The sequence below is a fragment of the Orycteropus afer genome, unplaced genomic scaffold (assembly GCF_000298275.1).
Source record: "Orycteropus afer afer isolate SDZICR_OR568_19922 unplaced genomic scaffold, OryAfe1.0 scaffold00078, whole genome shotgun sequence".
Classification (NCBI taxonomy): domain Eukaryota; kingdom Metazoa; phylum Chordata; class Mammalia; order Tubulidentata; family Orycteropodidae; genus Orycteropus; species Orycteropus afer.
In genome coordinates, this window is record NW_006921665.1 from 11511015 (window position 1) to 11524671 (window position 13657).

At 35.9% G+C, this 13657-nt stretch overlaps 1 protein-coding gene across 1 annotated transcript; it reads right to left on the minus strand.

The window, feature by feature from the left end:
- Nucleotides 1-5241: 5241 nt before the first annotated feature.
- On the minus strand, nucleotides 5242-5679 carry LOC103197433 (keratin-associated protein 15-1). The gene has a single exon (XM_007941316.1). It carries the CDS (start codon nucleotides 5677-5679, stop codon nucleotides 5242-5244), a length of 438 nt encoding a protein of 145 aa, XP_007939507.1.
- Between the last annotated feature and the right edge of the window lie 7978 nt (nucleotides 5680-13657).

The window sequence follows — 13657 nt, forward strand, 5'->3', positions numbered from 1 at the left end:
TTTTTTGTTTTTTATATCACAGTATCATAGCAAATGACTCAGTAGGCATTTTCATTTGCTGCATACAAGTTTTCTGGAGGAGTTTAAAGGAAGAACATTTCTCAGAATAATCCATGTGAAAGAGAAAGGGGGGCGGGAATTTATCTTCCTTTGTCCTCCCATTTCCTGTGACTGTTGGTCAAAGTTCACCCTTGGCACTAACTCCGCAATATTTCTTGTTGAAGCTTGTTGTTGAGGAACATTCTGAAGTCAGAGTCTACAATCTATCTAGCTTTAGTATTTTACTCAATCTGAAAGTGGAAGAGGAACCTTGAGAAGACTAGACATTGGCCGAAAAAGTGCCAGAAAAAAGGAGACTGTTGAAGTGTACAAGTTCTGTGACTTAGTATAGATTATGTCAGGATCCTGCAAATATGTATTTAATAAAAATAAGTACATAATATATATTTCCAATAGATTACTTCATATTTTCTGTGGCAAGTTTACTCTCCCTAGAAGGGAAAAAAAAACAAATCTGTTTTAATTATTCATGTGCCTGGTAAGTTCAATTTTTAATCATTTCCTACTCAATGTCTAAGAAATTGTGAATTATAGTTACAATATTAGAGTTAAAATATATCTTATAAATTATATACTAGACACTTGTATTCTATAAATGAGAAAACAGGCTTAAAAAAGGTGAGACAACTTACCCAAGGTTACATACATAGTGGTAGCTTCAGGTAAGGATGCCAAATCTCTGGGCTCGGGATACAGTACTCTTTTTTTTTTTTTTTTCTTTTCTTCTTTCCACAGGAACAAAATAATTGTTTTTGTGTTTAGACATATCAAGCAGAGTGAATGGTCCTTCAGAAGTGGTAAAACATTAGAAATCTAGAATTCATGCAATTACCTATTTTCTCCTTCTTTTGAGGAGTGCCTTCCTTTGGGCACTATGTAAGATTAGACAAAACAGCTTGTAGATAAAAACTAGCCACAAGAAGAAAGGATACATCACTTCCTAAAGGGAATGTTTAAAGGAGAAAAATCCTTTTGGGGGAGGACTGGGATAAAGTTTTGATATTATGGATATGCCTGTGAGGCATCTTTAAGCCCACAATGGCAAAATTCCCTCATCCATTTCCTCTCTATGTCTTTTGACTACGTTTTTTTTTTTTTAGAGCTGCTGTTGTGGGTTCAATTGTGTCCCTTAAGGAGATATGCTCAAGTCCTAACCCCAATACCTGTGAATGTGACCTTATTTTGAAAGAGGGTCTTTTCAGAGGCAAGCAACTTAAGATGAGGTCATACTGAAGTAGAGTGGCTCCATAATCTGATATGATTGATATCCTTATGAGAAGAGACACAGGGATACAGACACATGAGAGAAGGTTACATGAAGACCACAGCAGAGACTGGAGTGATACATCTACAAACGAAAAGTTGCTACCAACCATAAGATGCTAGGTAGTGGTGAGGAAAGTACGAACCTTCAGAGAGTATGGCCCTGTTAGACAATGGCATCACTAGGAGGGTACAGGGACTACAAACTGCACTGGGTCACACTGTCAAAGAGGGTGACATGAAAATGACTGTTAATAAAGTTTTATGTAGTATTTAACCAAAAATTTCTTATTTCTTGTAAAAATATCTTCGTACTTAGTTATAACAGCAAAAACATTTTTTGTAAGCACAGTTTAGATGTGACTTAGTATAGATTACAAGGTTAAAATTCTATGCTAATTTACTTTTTGAACCTTCCAATGTGCTCCATAGAGCTGTCATTATCATCCAATTACAAGGGTACATCGAATCATGTGATTTCATCTGCAAAGGCTACAAGCACACACTGTTGTTTTTGTTGCTGCTGATGTTTTTAATAGTAGCTGATCTTGTCAAATTTTCTGCTGTTTTAGCTACAATGTTATAGTAGGTAGTATTTGTGAAACTCTATCAATAACTTTCTTGAGAATAAAGTAGAAATTAAAGGGGAAGGAGAAAAATTTTAAAAAGCTTCTACTCACTAATAATGTTGCAATAATTGAATTCAACATAGGAAGTTTTGCAAAAACAATTTTATTGCGAATATTCATATAATCTAAGATATATTGCATTTAAGCACTCTGCAACTACATTTATTTTACATAATATTCTAAGATAAAAATTGATAATAAACATTACTATGAATTCTGTCTGATCTAGTATAGAACAACACTATTGTGTCTAGCACCTTGATTTTGGACTTGTAGCCTCCAGAACTTTGACAATAAATTTCTGCTTTTTAAGTAAAGGAGCTCTGGTGGCGTACTGCATAAGGCATCTGACTTCTAACAAATAAGTTGGCGGTTCAAACCCACCAGCCACTCCGTGGAAGGAAGACTGAGGAATCTACTTCTATAAAGATTTACTGCCTCGGAAACCCAGAGGAGGTGGCTATGAGTCAGAATCAACTCCATGGAAGTGAGGTTTTTTGTTTTTGTTTTTGTTTTTTCCCCTTTTAAGTTACCCTGTGTGTGATAATTTGCTACGGCAACATTAGGAAATTAATTCAGAGAGCAAAAAAAAAAAAAAAAACAGCAATGGGTTATCATGGTTAAGATCATAGGTTTTGTAGACAGATCCCATGGGTTTAAATGTACTCTGTCGTGTAAGTTAAGTGTTATGCAAGGAAGCTTATTTAACCTATGTGTGTTTCCATTTCTTCATCTGTAAAAGGAAATTACACACTCACAATCAATTACTGACATGGTTAGGTTCCAAAGACCAGGTTCTTATGCAATATCAGCATCATGTGAGAGTCAGAGGCTATGCCCTGTCTTCGCACAACTGTCACCTCACCCTGTCACTCACCACCTATTGGTGATTCCTGGTACTTCTTGTTATGTGTATGGTGTGGTGGACCTCCTTCTCCACCATGCCTTTCCCATCAATGCAGACCCCAAGGAGGCTGAGAGTGGCAGTGGTGGTGATTGGGTGTTGCCCACAACCACCTGCCTCCCACTGTTCACTTTGGGTGTGGACTCAGCTTTTCTTTCTTCTACCCCATCCTGCTGCCCACTTGTCCTCCTTTTCTGAGAGTGCCACAACACCACCTGGCTCCCTTGCCCCTCCCATTCCCGCCTCCAATCACCAATCTCCCAGGCACCTTTGGACCCTCACTTATCCTCCTGCCCACCTGCAACCTCACATCACTCTGCCATCTCCCTGTACTCTCTATCAGACCAAGTCATGGATGAAGGCTTCTATGGTCATTTAGCCTCTGTTGCTCATGTGTCCCTGTCATTGCCAGGCTGCTAGTATGTATAAGGGTATCCTTCAGAGGGAGCTCTGGGCCTGGCTTTTACCCTGTGTGGGTCCATATCATTGGAGGTACTGCCTAAGAATTTTCCAAAGTTTTTGCAATGTGAAATGTGAGATGACAAAAGAGTCAATGAGTAGTAGGTATATCTGAACTTTTTGTTGTTGTTTTTGTAAGGCACTGTGGAGGAGTTGGTTCTGACTCATAGAGACCCTATATACAACAGAGCAAAACACTACCTGGTGCTGTGCCATCCTCACAATTGTTGCGATATTTGAGGCCATTGCTGCAGCCATGGTGTAAATCCATCTCATTGAGAGTCCATTTCTCATTGAGTCTATTTCATTGACCCTCTACTTTACCAACTATTATTTCCTTCTCCAGGGAATAGTCCATCCAGACAACATTTCCAAAGCACATCAGAGGAAGTCTTACCATGCTACACTTCTAAGTTGCTTTCTGGCTGTAATTCTTCTAAAACAGGTTTGTTCATTCTTCTGGAAGTCCATGATATATAAAATATTCGTATCTGAACCTAACTCACAGAATTGATTAGATATTAAATGATTCATATCATGAACTTGTCACATAACAACACTAGATATTATTCATGTTATTTTAATTTTCCAAACCAAAGAAGAGTTCTGTTCATTCATCAAGGCATAACATTATCAGTCAAATGAAAAAACAGAGGAAACTCTTTATTGATCATTTTTTTCATTTCAAGTTGTTTAAAAATGTGATATTCATTTATTCTGAGGTACAGAAACCCCAATTAATGTTTTCAGATATAGAGTTAGCCAAATAAAAAGAATGACAAATAAATTTACTGGCATAGTTTCATTATAGCTACCCTAAATTGAAAACACAATGGTAAAAATTTTGGAATAAGTTTGATGCTCTAAAACAAGAATTGGTAAGCAAACTTTTCATGAAAAATGTTTGGTAATAAATATTTTATGACTTGCAGGGTATGTGGTTCCTGTTCCAACTTCTCAACTATACTATTTTAACATGAAACCCACCATAGACAATACGAAAGTAGATGAATGTATCTATATTTATGCCTCATCTCATCTTGGCAGCTGCTTCTTAAAAGACTGTAACTAACCTAATGAATTAATATGATTTTCTTTTTTTGTTTTGATATAAAGTTGTAACTCACTCTTTCTATTTTCAGTAATGAATTTTATACAATTTTCAACCCACCCTGAATTCTTTTGGATGCTCCTCTTCTTTGTTTTCTTACTGAATTTTATCTTTTATTTCTGTTATTATATTTGCTGCCTACTGATAAGTTATAATTTTATTTATGTGAGCCCCTTAAAGGTAGAGAATCTGTCTTTGTTCAGTAGAATGCCTTATCTATAATAGAAAGCTAACAAATGTCTGTTCAGTGAAACTTTCACAACTTGAAATATGTCATATATTTCAACTCTTCTTTAATTTCACTGGTTCCTGTCCAGGAAAATACTAAGGAAATTTATGAAACAATGACAACTTGTTTTTTAACCTAATGAGTTGAAAGTACAGGAACATTCACTAAATGTGCCATATTAATAAAAGAAAACAGAATAGACTAACTCATGCCAGATAAATAAGTTTTATTTAAAATGTATTTATTTTAAATAATTGTATTTAAAATTATTTAGAAACCATTTCAAATAAACTTGAATGAGAAAGTGCTAGAAAAATCATAAGAGAGAAAACACAGAAAGATACTAAAGGAAATGATTTTGAGCACTGGTACGATAATTAAAATGTAAGATATATCTCACATACCAGATTGAGGAAAGATCCCAAGCCCAGTCCAGGTAAATCATATACTTTTCGATAGTAAGTCATATACAGAACTCTGATGGTAAGTCCTGGTGACCCAGATGGTTAGAAATCATAGATCTTATCCAGATTGATTGTTGAAGATTCATATAGTGTAGAGATGACTGTGAGAAAATGGAGAATATTCAGTAAGTTGATCCAAAATAGCGAGAGCCAAAAGCTGGTTGGTAACAAGTTGACTGGTAACTCCCGGAAGAAAAGTAACTTGGATGGCTGAAGCTGGACCCACAGTCATTGCTTCCATAGTTTAAATATCCAAGGCCAATATTTCCACATTCCAGAAATCCAGCATAATTTTTCTGGCATGGACTGCAGAGGATGAGATTCTTTGGATGATAGCAGGATGCCTGGTAAGATCTGGCCACAGCACAGGGTGTCTGGCAGCTGGTAGGCTCACAGAAGCTCTCCTGACAGCAATTATAGAAAGAAGAGTCCACCTGGCAGGTTCTGGGAGAGTAGACTATGTTGCTTGGGTCGAAAGCATCATAGGTAGAAAGTGGGTACCCCAGGTAACCTCCATGAGACCGGGAAGAACAGTTTCCAGAGCTACAGTTGTAAGACATATTGTCAAGAGGTCTGAGCTAAGCTGAGTTTCAGTGGGCAGTTTCTGTTTGAGTGTTTACTTCTATACTGGACACTTACATATATACCAAAGCAAAAGATATGGTAGCATGTGTCCATTTTTATAGAGTTTTTAATTGGGCTCCAGTCAATTGGCATGCATTAATGTTCAAAGCCATTTTTATTAATATAGATTTTAAATGAAAGAATCTCATTAGTTTTTCAAAGGAACTGATCATGAAACAAAAAATGTAATTTCTCATTCATGTAGCTTGGAGGATGAATGGATACCATCATGATTGTATCTATAAGATTAGTGTTTTATTCATTCTGCCCCTCAAGATATTATATTGAATGAGTAGCATAGAGAGAATTTTGTTGGGTTTAAAACTCTGAAAAATAGTTTTCAGTCCTGAATGAACCTTTCTTTTGGTCCATTTTAAGAATGCAATTATGAACAGAAAATAAATTCCACAATATCCATTCCATATCCCAAATCTTGTGGATGTTATAGAAGCAACAACTCAATTAATAGCCCTTAATTGGTTGTTGTTGTTGTTGTTGTTATATGCCTTCTAGTTGGATCAGACTCATAGCAACCCCTCCTTGGGTTTCTGAGGCAGTATCACTATGGAAGTAGATTGCCCAATTGTCCTTCCTAGGAGTGGCTGGTGCGTTTGAACCACCGGTGTTCTGGTTAGCAGTAAAGTGCCTTAGACACTATGCTACCAGAGCTAGAAATGCTAAGTGACTACTTTCTTAATATATTACGTTTTTAGTTTTCTTTTATATAAGTAGACAAACCATTCATGTGTACATGAATTGCAAAGAAGGGTCTAATAATTAAGAGTGCTTTGGTGATTATATTGTAAGAAGAGTTATATCAAGGAATCATTGGTTCTGAAGTTGGCTTGCTTCTTTATATAAAAAAACAAACAAACAAAAACAAAAATAACAATGGTGTCAAGTCAATTCAATAAATTTAATTATAAAAAATCCTCCAGTCCCCTAAAACTTAGATAATTTTTTGGTGATGTTGATGTTTGTTCTTGAGAATATAACAATACATATGAAAAAAATGAGACTTTACTTCCTTTCCTCCCATAAGATAAGATTGCTACTATAGAATATAAAGAAAATAAATAAATGAAAAAAGTATCTATTACATGTAAATTTTGCCTGATGATGAAAGATTTGAAAAATGTATATGGCCACTCCTTATTTAACAATATGGTTAGGTTCCAAAGACCAAGTTTCTATGGAAAAATCGGCATTATATAAAAGTGGAAGATGATCACTTCAGATTATAAAATGGAAGAGGATTATATCATTACATAACAGCTAAATTACATCATTACATAACTGGGAAATAACATTATTACATAACTACCAAACCACTGTGAATCCTGGACCAGCATTGTTCTCTCTTTACATCTCAGTGCTCATTATTGCAAAACATACATAGCTAATGAACAAAATAGCCCTAAATATGTAAATTTTTTACAATTGCCATTAGAGCAAAATGTGAGATAGTTGATAAGTGAGAAATAAGTGTATTTATGAATGTATTTTATAAATTGAAATATGGCAGTGATTATCAAAAGGGATGATATTGTTCAGTCACAAAAGGACAGATGCCATATTATACCATTTACACAAAAAAAAAAAAAAAAATAGAGAGAGAGTAAAAGCAATTGGTACCAAAGGCAGGAAGGCAGGGGAAACAAGAAGTTTTTGCTTCTAGTACATTGAATGTTTATTAATGTGGTTAAATAGTTTGGGAAAAGATAGCTAGAAGGATCATACAACTTGAAGAATGTAATCAGTCACTAAATTGCTCAGATAGAAGTCAACAAATTGCTATGTGTTTTGTTATGGGTACTTTCAAGGTTGCATCCACTTGTTCAAACATCTCAATTAGTATTACATCAATTTCTGGAGTCTGTTTTTTTCACCAATGTCTTCAGTTCAGCTTGGACTTCTCCCTTCAAAGTCATCATTCTTGATCCAATATTAGCTCCTGAAATGGTTGTACATCACAATTCTTTTTGGTACAGTTACTCTCTGCATTCCTTCCAGTTTTTGATGTTTCCTATGTTGTTCAATACTCTGTCCAAAGAAATAATGAAGACTTTGCTAAACAACTCACAACATGGATAAACTTGGAGGACTTTATACTGAGTGAAATAAGACTATCACAAAAAGACTAATATATGAGTCAACTGTTATAAAACCCCAAGGAAAGATTCACAAACAGAAAGAAACATTCTTTGATGGTTACCAGGGGTGGGAGAGGAAGGGAGGGAAAGTTACTAAGTAAATAAACAAAACCAAAAACCAATCTCACTGTTGTCAAACTGGATCTGACTCATAGCAACCCCTCCTTGAGTTTCTGAGGCAATGTTGCTAGGGAAGTAGATTGCCCAACCTTCCTTCCAAGGAGTGGCTGGTGGATTTAGACTACCAGCCTTCTGGTTAGCAGTCCAGTCAAGTGCCTCAGGCACTATGCTACCAGAGCTCCTAAGTAAGTAAGAGATGCATATTTATGTGGATGAAGGGAAAGGCAATATACAAATAGTGGTGACAAGGAAAATATCACTAAGGAAAAGGTAGATATGGTGAGGCGCTGAAGAGTTACAGATAATAAAAGTAAACACTATTACATACACAGTCCTGCATTATGAGCATTAACAAACCGTAATCTACGAGTGTATACATAGACAGATAGGAAAGATGATCAGGTATGTGAAAGCAAATGAGATTATATCCATGACCATACATAGTTTTGGCAGATGATATTTCTATATAAGTATATGTATGAGCTGTAAAAATGTCTATGTACATAGTACAGCTAACGGGTGGCAAAGTTATGAAATTGTCTTAGCAAAAACAAAACACCTTGAGGGAGTGGGTCACTGTGCCAGTGAAATCAGGACCATAGTCTCCAAGGATTTCATGGTCAGCTAGCATAACATAGCCCACAAAGAAAATTTCCTACCTCATAATTTGATGAGTCATGACTGGGGTCTTAAAAACTTGCTAACAGGTATCTAAGGTGCACCTATTGGTTTTTCCTTGTCCGGAGCAAAGAAGAGTAAAGAAAATCAAAGACATATGAAAGCAATTAGTCTAAGGGACTAGTGGACCACATTAACGTCACCCTCTATGATGTTGAGACCAGAAGAACTAGACAGTAACTGGGCACTACTGCCAGCTACTCTGGAAAGAATAACAATATGAGATCCTGGATAGAGTGAGAAAATAATGTGGAACAAATCTCAACATAAAAAAATAAAACAAAAAACACCAGACTTGCTGGTCTGATAAAGACTGCTGGGAACACCCCAGACTATGACAGTTACCTTTTAGGCCTGGAACTGAACTTAATCTTCTGGTTCAACTTTCAGCCAAGCAATAAGCCTATATGGTTAACAATAACACCAGGAAAGTATGTACTTCCTAGAACAACCAAACGTAAGAGATCAAAAGGGCAGCATTTCCCCAAGAGTGAAGCTCAAAAAACAAGAATGGATAAGAAAGAAGGACAAAGAGAAATGGTAACCACTGGGAGGAAATGAGAAGAGTGTCTTTACCCTGTGGGGATTATAATCAATAACATGAAACAAAATTGTATGATTGCTGAATGGAAAACCAATTTGCTCTCTAAATGTTCACCCAAGTCACAAGAAAATGTTACTTTATATATGTATGTAGAATTGTTCAATATTGAAACTCAAGGCTTGAATTTTTCTTCCATTTTTTAAACTTGAGCAATGCTGTGTGTTTTCTTCACTTTTAATTTTCTAATTCCAAGTCTTTGCATCTTTCCCTGTAATATTTTACTTTTCTTCTCTAGCTGCCCTTTCAAATCTTCATTTCTGGTCTTTTGCTTCAACATTTCTTCCTTTTACTTTAGCTATTCTACATGCAAAAGCAAGTTTCAGAGTCTCTTCTGACATTCATTTCAGCATTTTCTTTCTTTCCTGACCTTTTGGTTTCATAATGTCATTTATGTCATCTCATAACTCATCTGATCTTTGGTCAGTAGTGTTCAAGTGTCAAATCTATACTTGAGATGGTCTCTAAATTCAGAAGGGATATACTAAAGGTTGTACTTCAGCTCTTGAGGACTTATTTTAATTTTCTTCACTTCATCTTCAACTTACATATGAGCAATTTATGGTCTGTTCCACAGTCAGCCTCTGGCATTTTTTCTGACTGATAATATTAAGCTTCTTTCTCCATCATCTTTTTCACAGATGTAGACAATTTGATTTCCCTGTGTCCCCTTCAGTGAGGTCCCCACATATAGTCACCATTTATGCATCTGGGAAAAAAAAATGCAGCGAATATGTCATTGGTGTTGTAAAATTCTCTCATGCCATCTCTGGCATCATTTCTACTTCCAAGGCCAAATTTTTAACTACTGATCCTTTTTCTTTGTTCCCAACTTTCACATTCTAATCACAGTCATTAATGCATCCTGACTCCATGTTTGATCAATTTCAGGTTGCAGAAGGTGACTACAAAATTCTTCAATTTCTTCATCTTTACCTTTAGTGGTTGATGTGTAAATTTGAATAATAGTCATGTGCACTGGTCTTCCTTGTAGGCATATGGAAATTATCCTATCACTAACAGTTTTATACTTCAGAATAGATCTTGCAAAGTTCTTTTTGATGATGAACGTGACACCATTCCTCTTCAATTTGTCACTCCAGCATAGTAGATCTTATAATTATCTGATTCAAAATGACCAATACCAGCTATTTCACTCCACTAATGCCTAGGATATTGACCTTTGATCTTTGTGAATTCCATTTTACTTTTGATGACTGCCAATTTTCCTAAATTCATACTTTATAAATTTCATGTTCCAAATGTTAATGGATGTTTGTAGTTGTTTCTTCTTATTTTCAGATGAGCCACATCAGAAAATGAAGATCCTGAAAGCCTTACTCAGTTTGTGTTATTAGGGTCCATACTACTTTGAGGAGGCTCCAGGATTGTTGGAAGACTCATTGACAACCTACAATACTCAGATGGCATAATCTTGTTTGCTAAAAGTGAAGAAGGCTTGAAGCACTTACTGATCAAGATCAAAGACTTCAGCCTTCAGTATGGATTACATGGGAACATAAAGAAAAACAAAAATTCTCACAATTGGTCTTATGGACTAATAAGCAAAATCATGATAGATGGAAAAAAAGATAGAAGTTGTCAAGGATTTTATTTTATTTTTATTTACAATCAATACTTATGGAAGCAGCAGTCAAGAAATCAAACAATGTATTGCATTGGGCAACTTGAGGACTTGCAAATTGAAGAAAAAGTCTGCAAAAGACCTCTGTAAACTGTTAAATAGCAAAGATGTCACTTTGTAGACTAAGGTGTGCCTGATTCAAGCCATCGTATTTTCAATATCCCCACATTCATGTGAAAGCTGAATAATGAATTAGGAAGATCGCAGAAGAATTGATGCATTGAATTGTGGTGTGTTTATGAAGGCTATTGAATGTAGCATGAAGTGCTAGTAGAATGAACAAATCTATTTTGGAAGAAGAATAGCCAGATGCTCCTTAGAAGTGAAGATGGTGAGACTTTGCTTACCATATTTTGGAAATGTTATCAGAAGGAACAAGTACCTAAATTAGGACATTGTATTTATTAATGTAGATGGTCAGTGGAAAAGAGGAAGACCTTCAGAGAGATGGATTAATACAGCGGCTATAACAATGGGTTCAAGAATAGTAACAATTGTGAGGATGATGTATGCCTGGCAAGAATTTTGTTCTGTTGCAATTAGGTTACTATGAGTTGAACTGATGCAATGGCACCTAACAACAGCTACTACTTTAGGAGGAAGCTCTTCCGCAGTCATATTATGAGTGTCTTGCAACCTGAGGGCTTATCTTCCAGACTATATCAGATAATGTTCCTCTACTTTTCATAATGTGTTCATACTGGCCAATTTTTTTCAGAAGTAGAACACCAAGTCTTCCTTCCTAGTCTGTCTTACTCTGGAAATCTGCTGAAACCTGTCTGCCTTAGGTGACCCTGCTGGTATTTGTATGACTGGTGGCAGAGCTTCCATCGTCACAGCAAGATGCAAGCCACTATAGTATGACAAACTGGTGAATGTATTTAATATTTATTTATTAAGCTTTTTATTTTTTAATATCAAAAAGCATTTTAGGGAATTCCAAACATTCTCATTTTATTTGTCAATAAAATATTGAACATCAAGGATTTCATGTAAATATTTAATTTATATAAATTGAAGTTTTGCTTGTTTCAATGCCATCCATTCATAAGTAAGCTGTTGCTATGAAATAATATTCTCTGAGATCAGATAGAAGTAATTTTAGCATCATTTATTTCAACAAAAAAATGCATGTATTTGCACCTAAACACCATTTTTTTTAGAACTGATAAATACATTTCTATGAAAGGAACATATCAAACACAATAGAAGACACAGTAGAACAGTGTTTCTCTTCTCTTCCTTAAGGTATCAGTCTTCATTACTTTGTTAAAAAAAATATTAAATACAAGTCATAGAACAAGAAAAATTTTTCTTTATTATTTGAGAAGTTTTGTAATATTTGTTAGCAACACCTGAGAACAATTTAAGTCAAAGTGATTGCTTTGGTTATCTCTAGTGCCACACTAACAGAAAATACTCCAAATGAAATGACTTTAATAAGCAGGTATTGATTCTCTCACTGTTTAGGAGGCTACAATTCCAAGTTCAAAATGCCAGCTCTAGGGGCTAGGTGAAACTTGGGCTTCCACTCTTCCTCTTGCATCTGGCCCACTGGAGGGAGAGGCATCTCAGTAGCTGCTGGCTACTGAGCTTAACAATTCCAAGGGCCACCAATAAAATCACACAGTCCCAATATTACCAAACAACACTGCAGGCCACTAGTTCAAGTCCAGAGACAGTCCCAAGATCGGCAGACAACATGGAAGGCTGCTAAATGAATACTCAGCTACGTGCAGGGTCCAAGAATGCCAGAAAGCTGCAGAGACCTTTGTCAATGCTGCTTCTTATATAGTGGAAACAGATTACATCCCTAAGACAGCTACTAAGCTGCTCGCAGTTGATTCCACCATGTAGGTGTTTACTGGTCTCATCATGGGAATACTACATCCAGCTGCCCAGCCACTCAAAACCAGCCCCAGCCAAGTTGACACACAAGTCAAAGGAAGAACATCCTTAAAATGGCTACTTTTGCCCCAATACCTCAAAGCAATTACCTAATAAACTCCCTTTAGCATAAGAACATTTTCCATACTCTGGGGAATATTTTTAGTAGTAAACACTGACTGATTAGAATTTGGAATGCATTGGATATTTTTCCCAACATGTTTTGTTCTTATTTTTAATGCTTTTCATCATCTTTGATGAATAATCACTAGTGTTTCAAAACAGCATAGAACATTTTATAATATTTAACTCATCCAAACTCACTGCCACAGAGTATGATCAGACTCATAGCGACCCCTCCTTGAATTTCTGAGGTAGTATCACTTCTGGTTAGCACTCAAAAGCCTTAGGCATTATGCCACCTCACTCAAAAAAAAAAAAAAAAAAACTCACTGCCATAGAGTCGGATCTGGCTCATAGTGACCCCTCCTTGGGTTTCCAAGGCAGTATCACCATAGAAGTAAATTGCCCAAATTTCCTTATGAAGAGTGGCTGGTGTGTTTGAACCACCAGCCTCCTGGTTAGCAGTCAAATGCTTTAGCCACTGCACTACTATGCCACCAGAGCTCCTATTTAACTCATACACACACAAAATAATAAAGAAAATCTAAGATAGACTCAATAATTTGCATACAGTTTTAAGTAGGAAAACAAGAAATAAGGGAAACTCTCAGTTAATATTTCACTTGTCATTCTGGTTGAAGTGTGATGATCAAAGGGAAAAAAAGAAAAAAAAGCTAATACATATTGCATACTACCTGCTTCCTTCT

Excerpts from the sequence above, each read along its gene's own strand:
- LOC103197433 (XM_007941316.1), bottom strand. The coding sequence starts at position 5,679 with ATGTCTTACAACTGTAGCTCTGGAAACTGTTCTTCCCGGTCTCATGGA.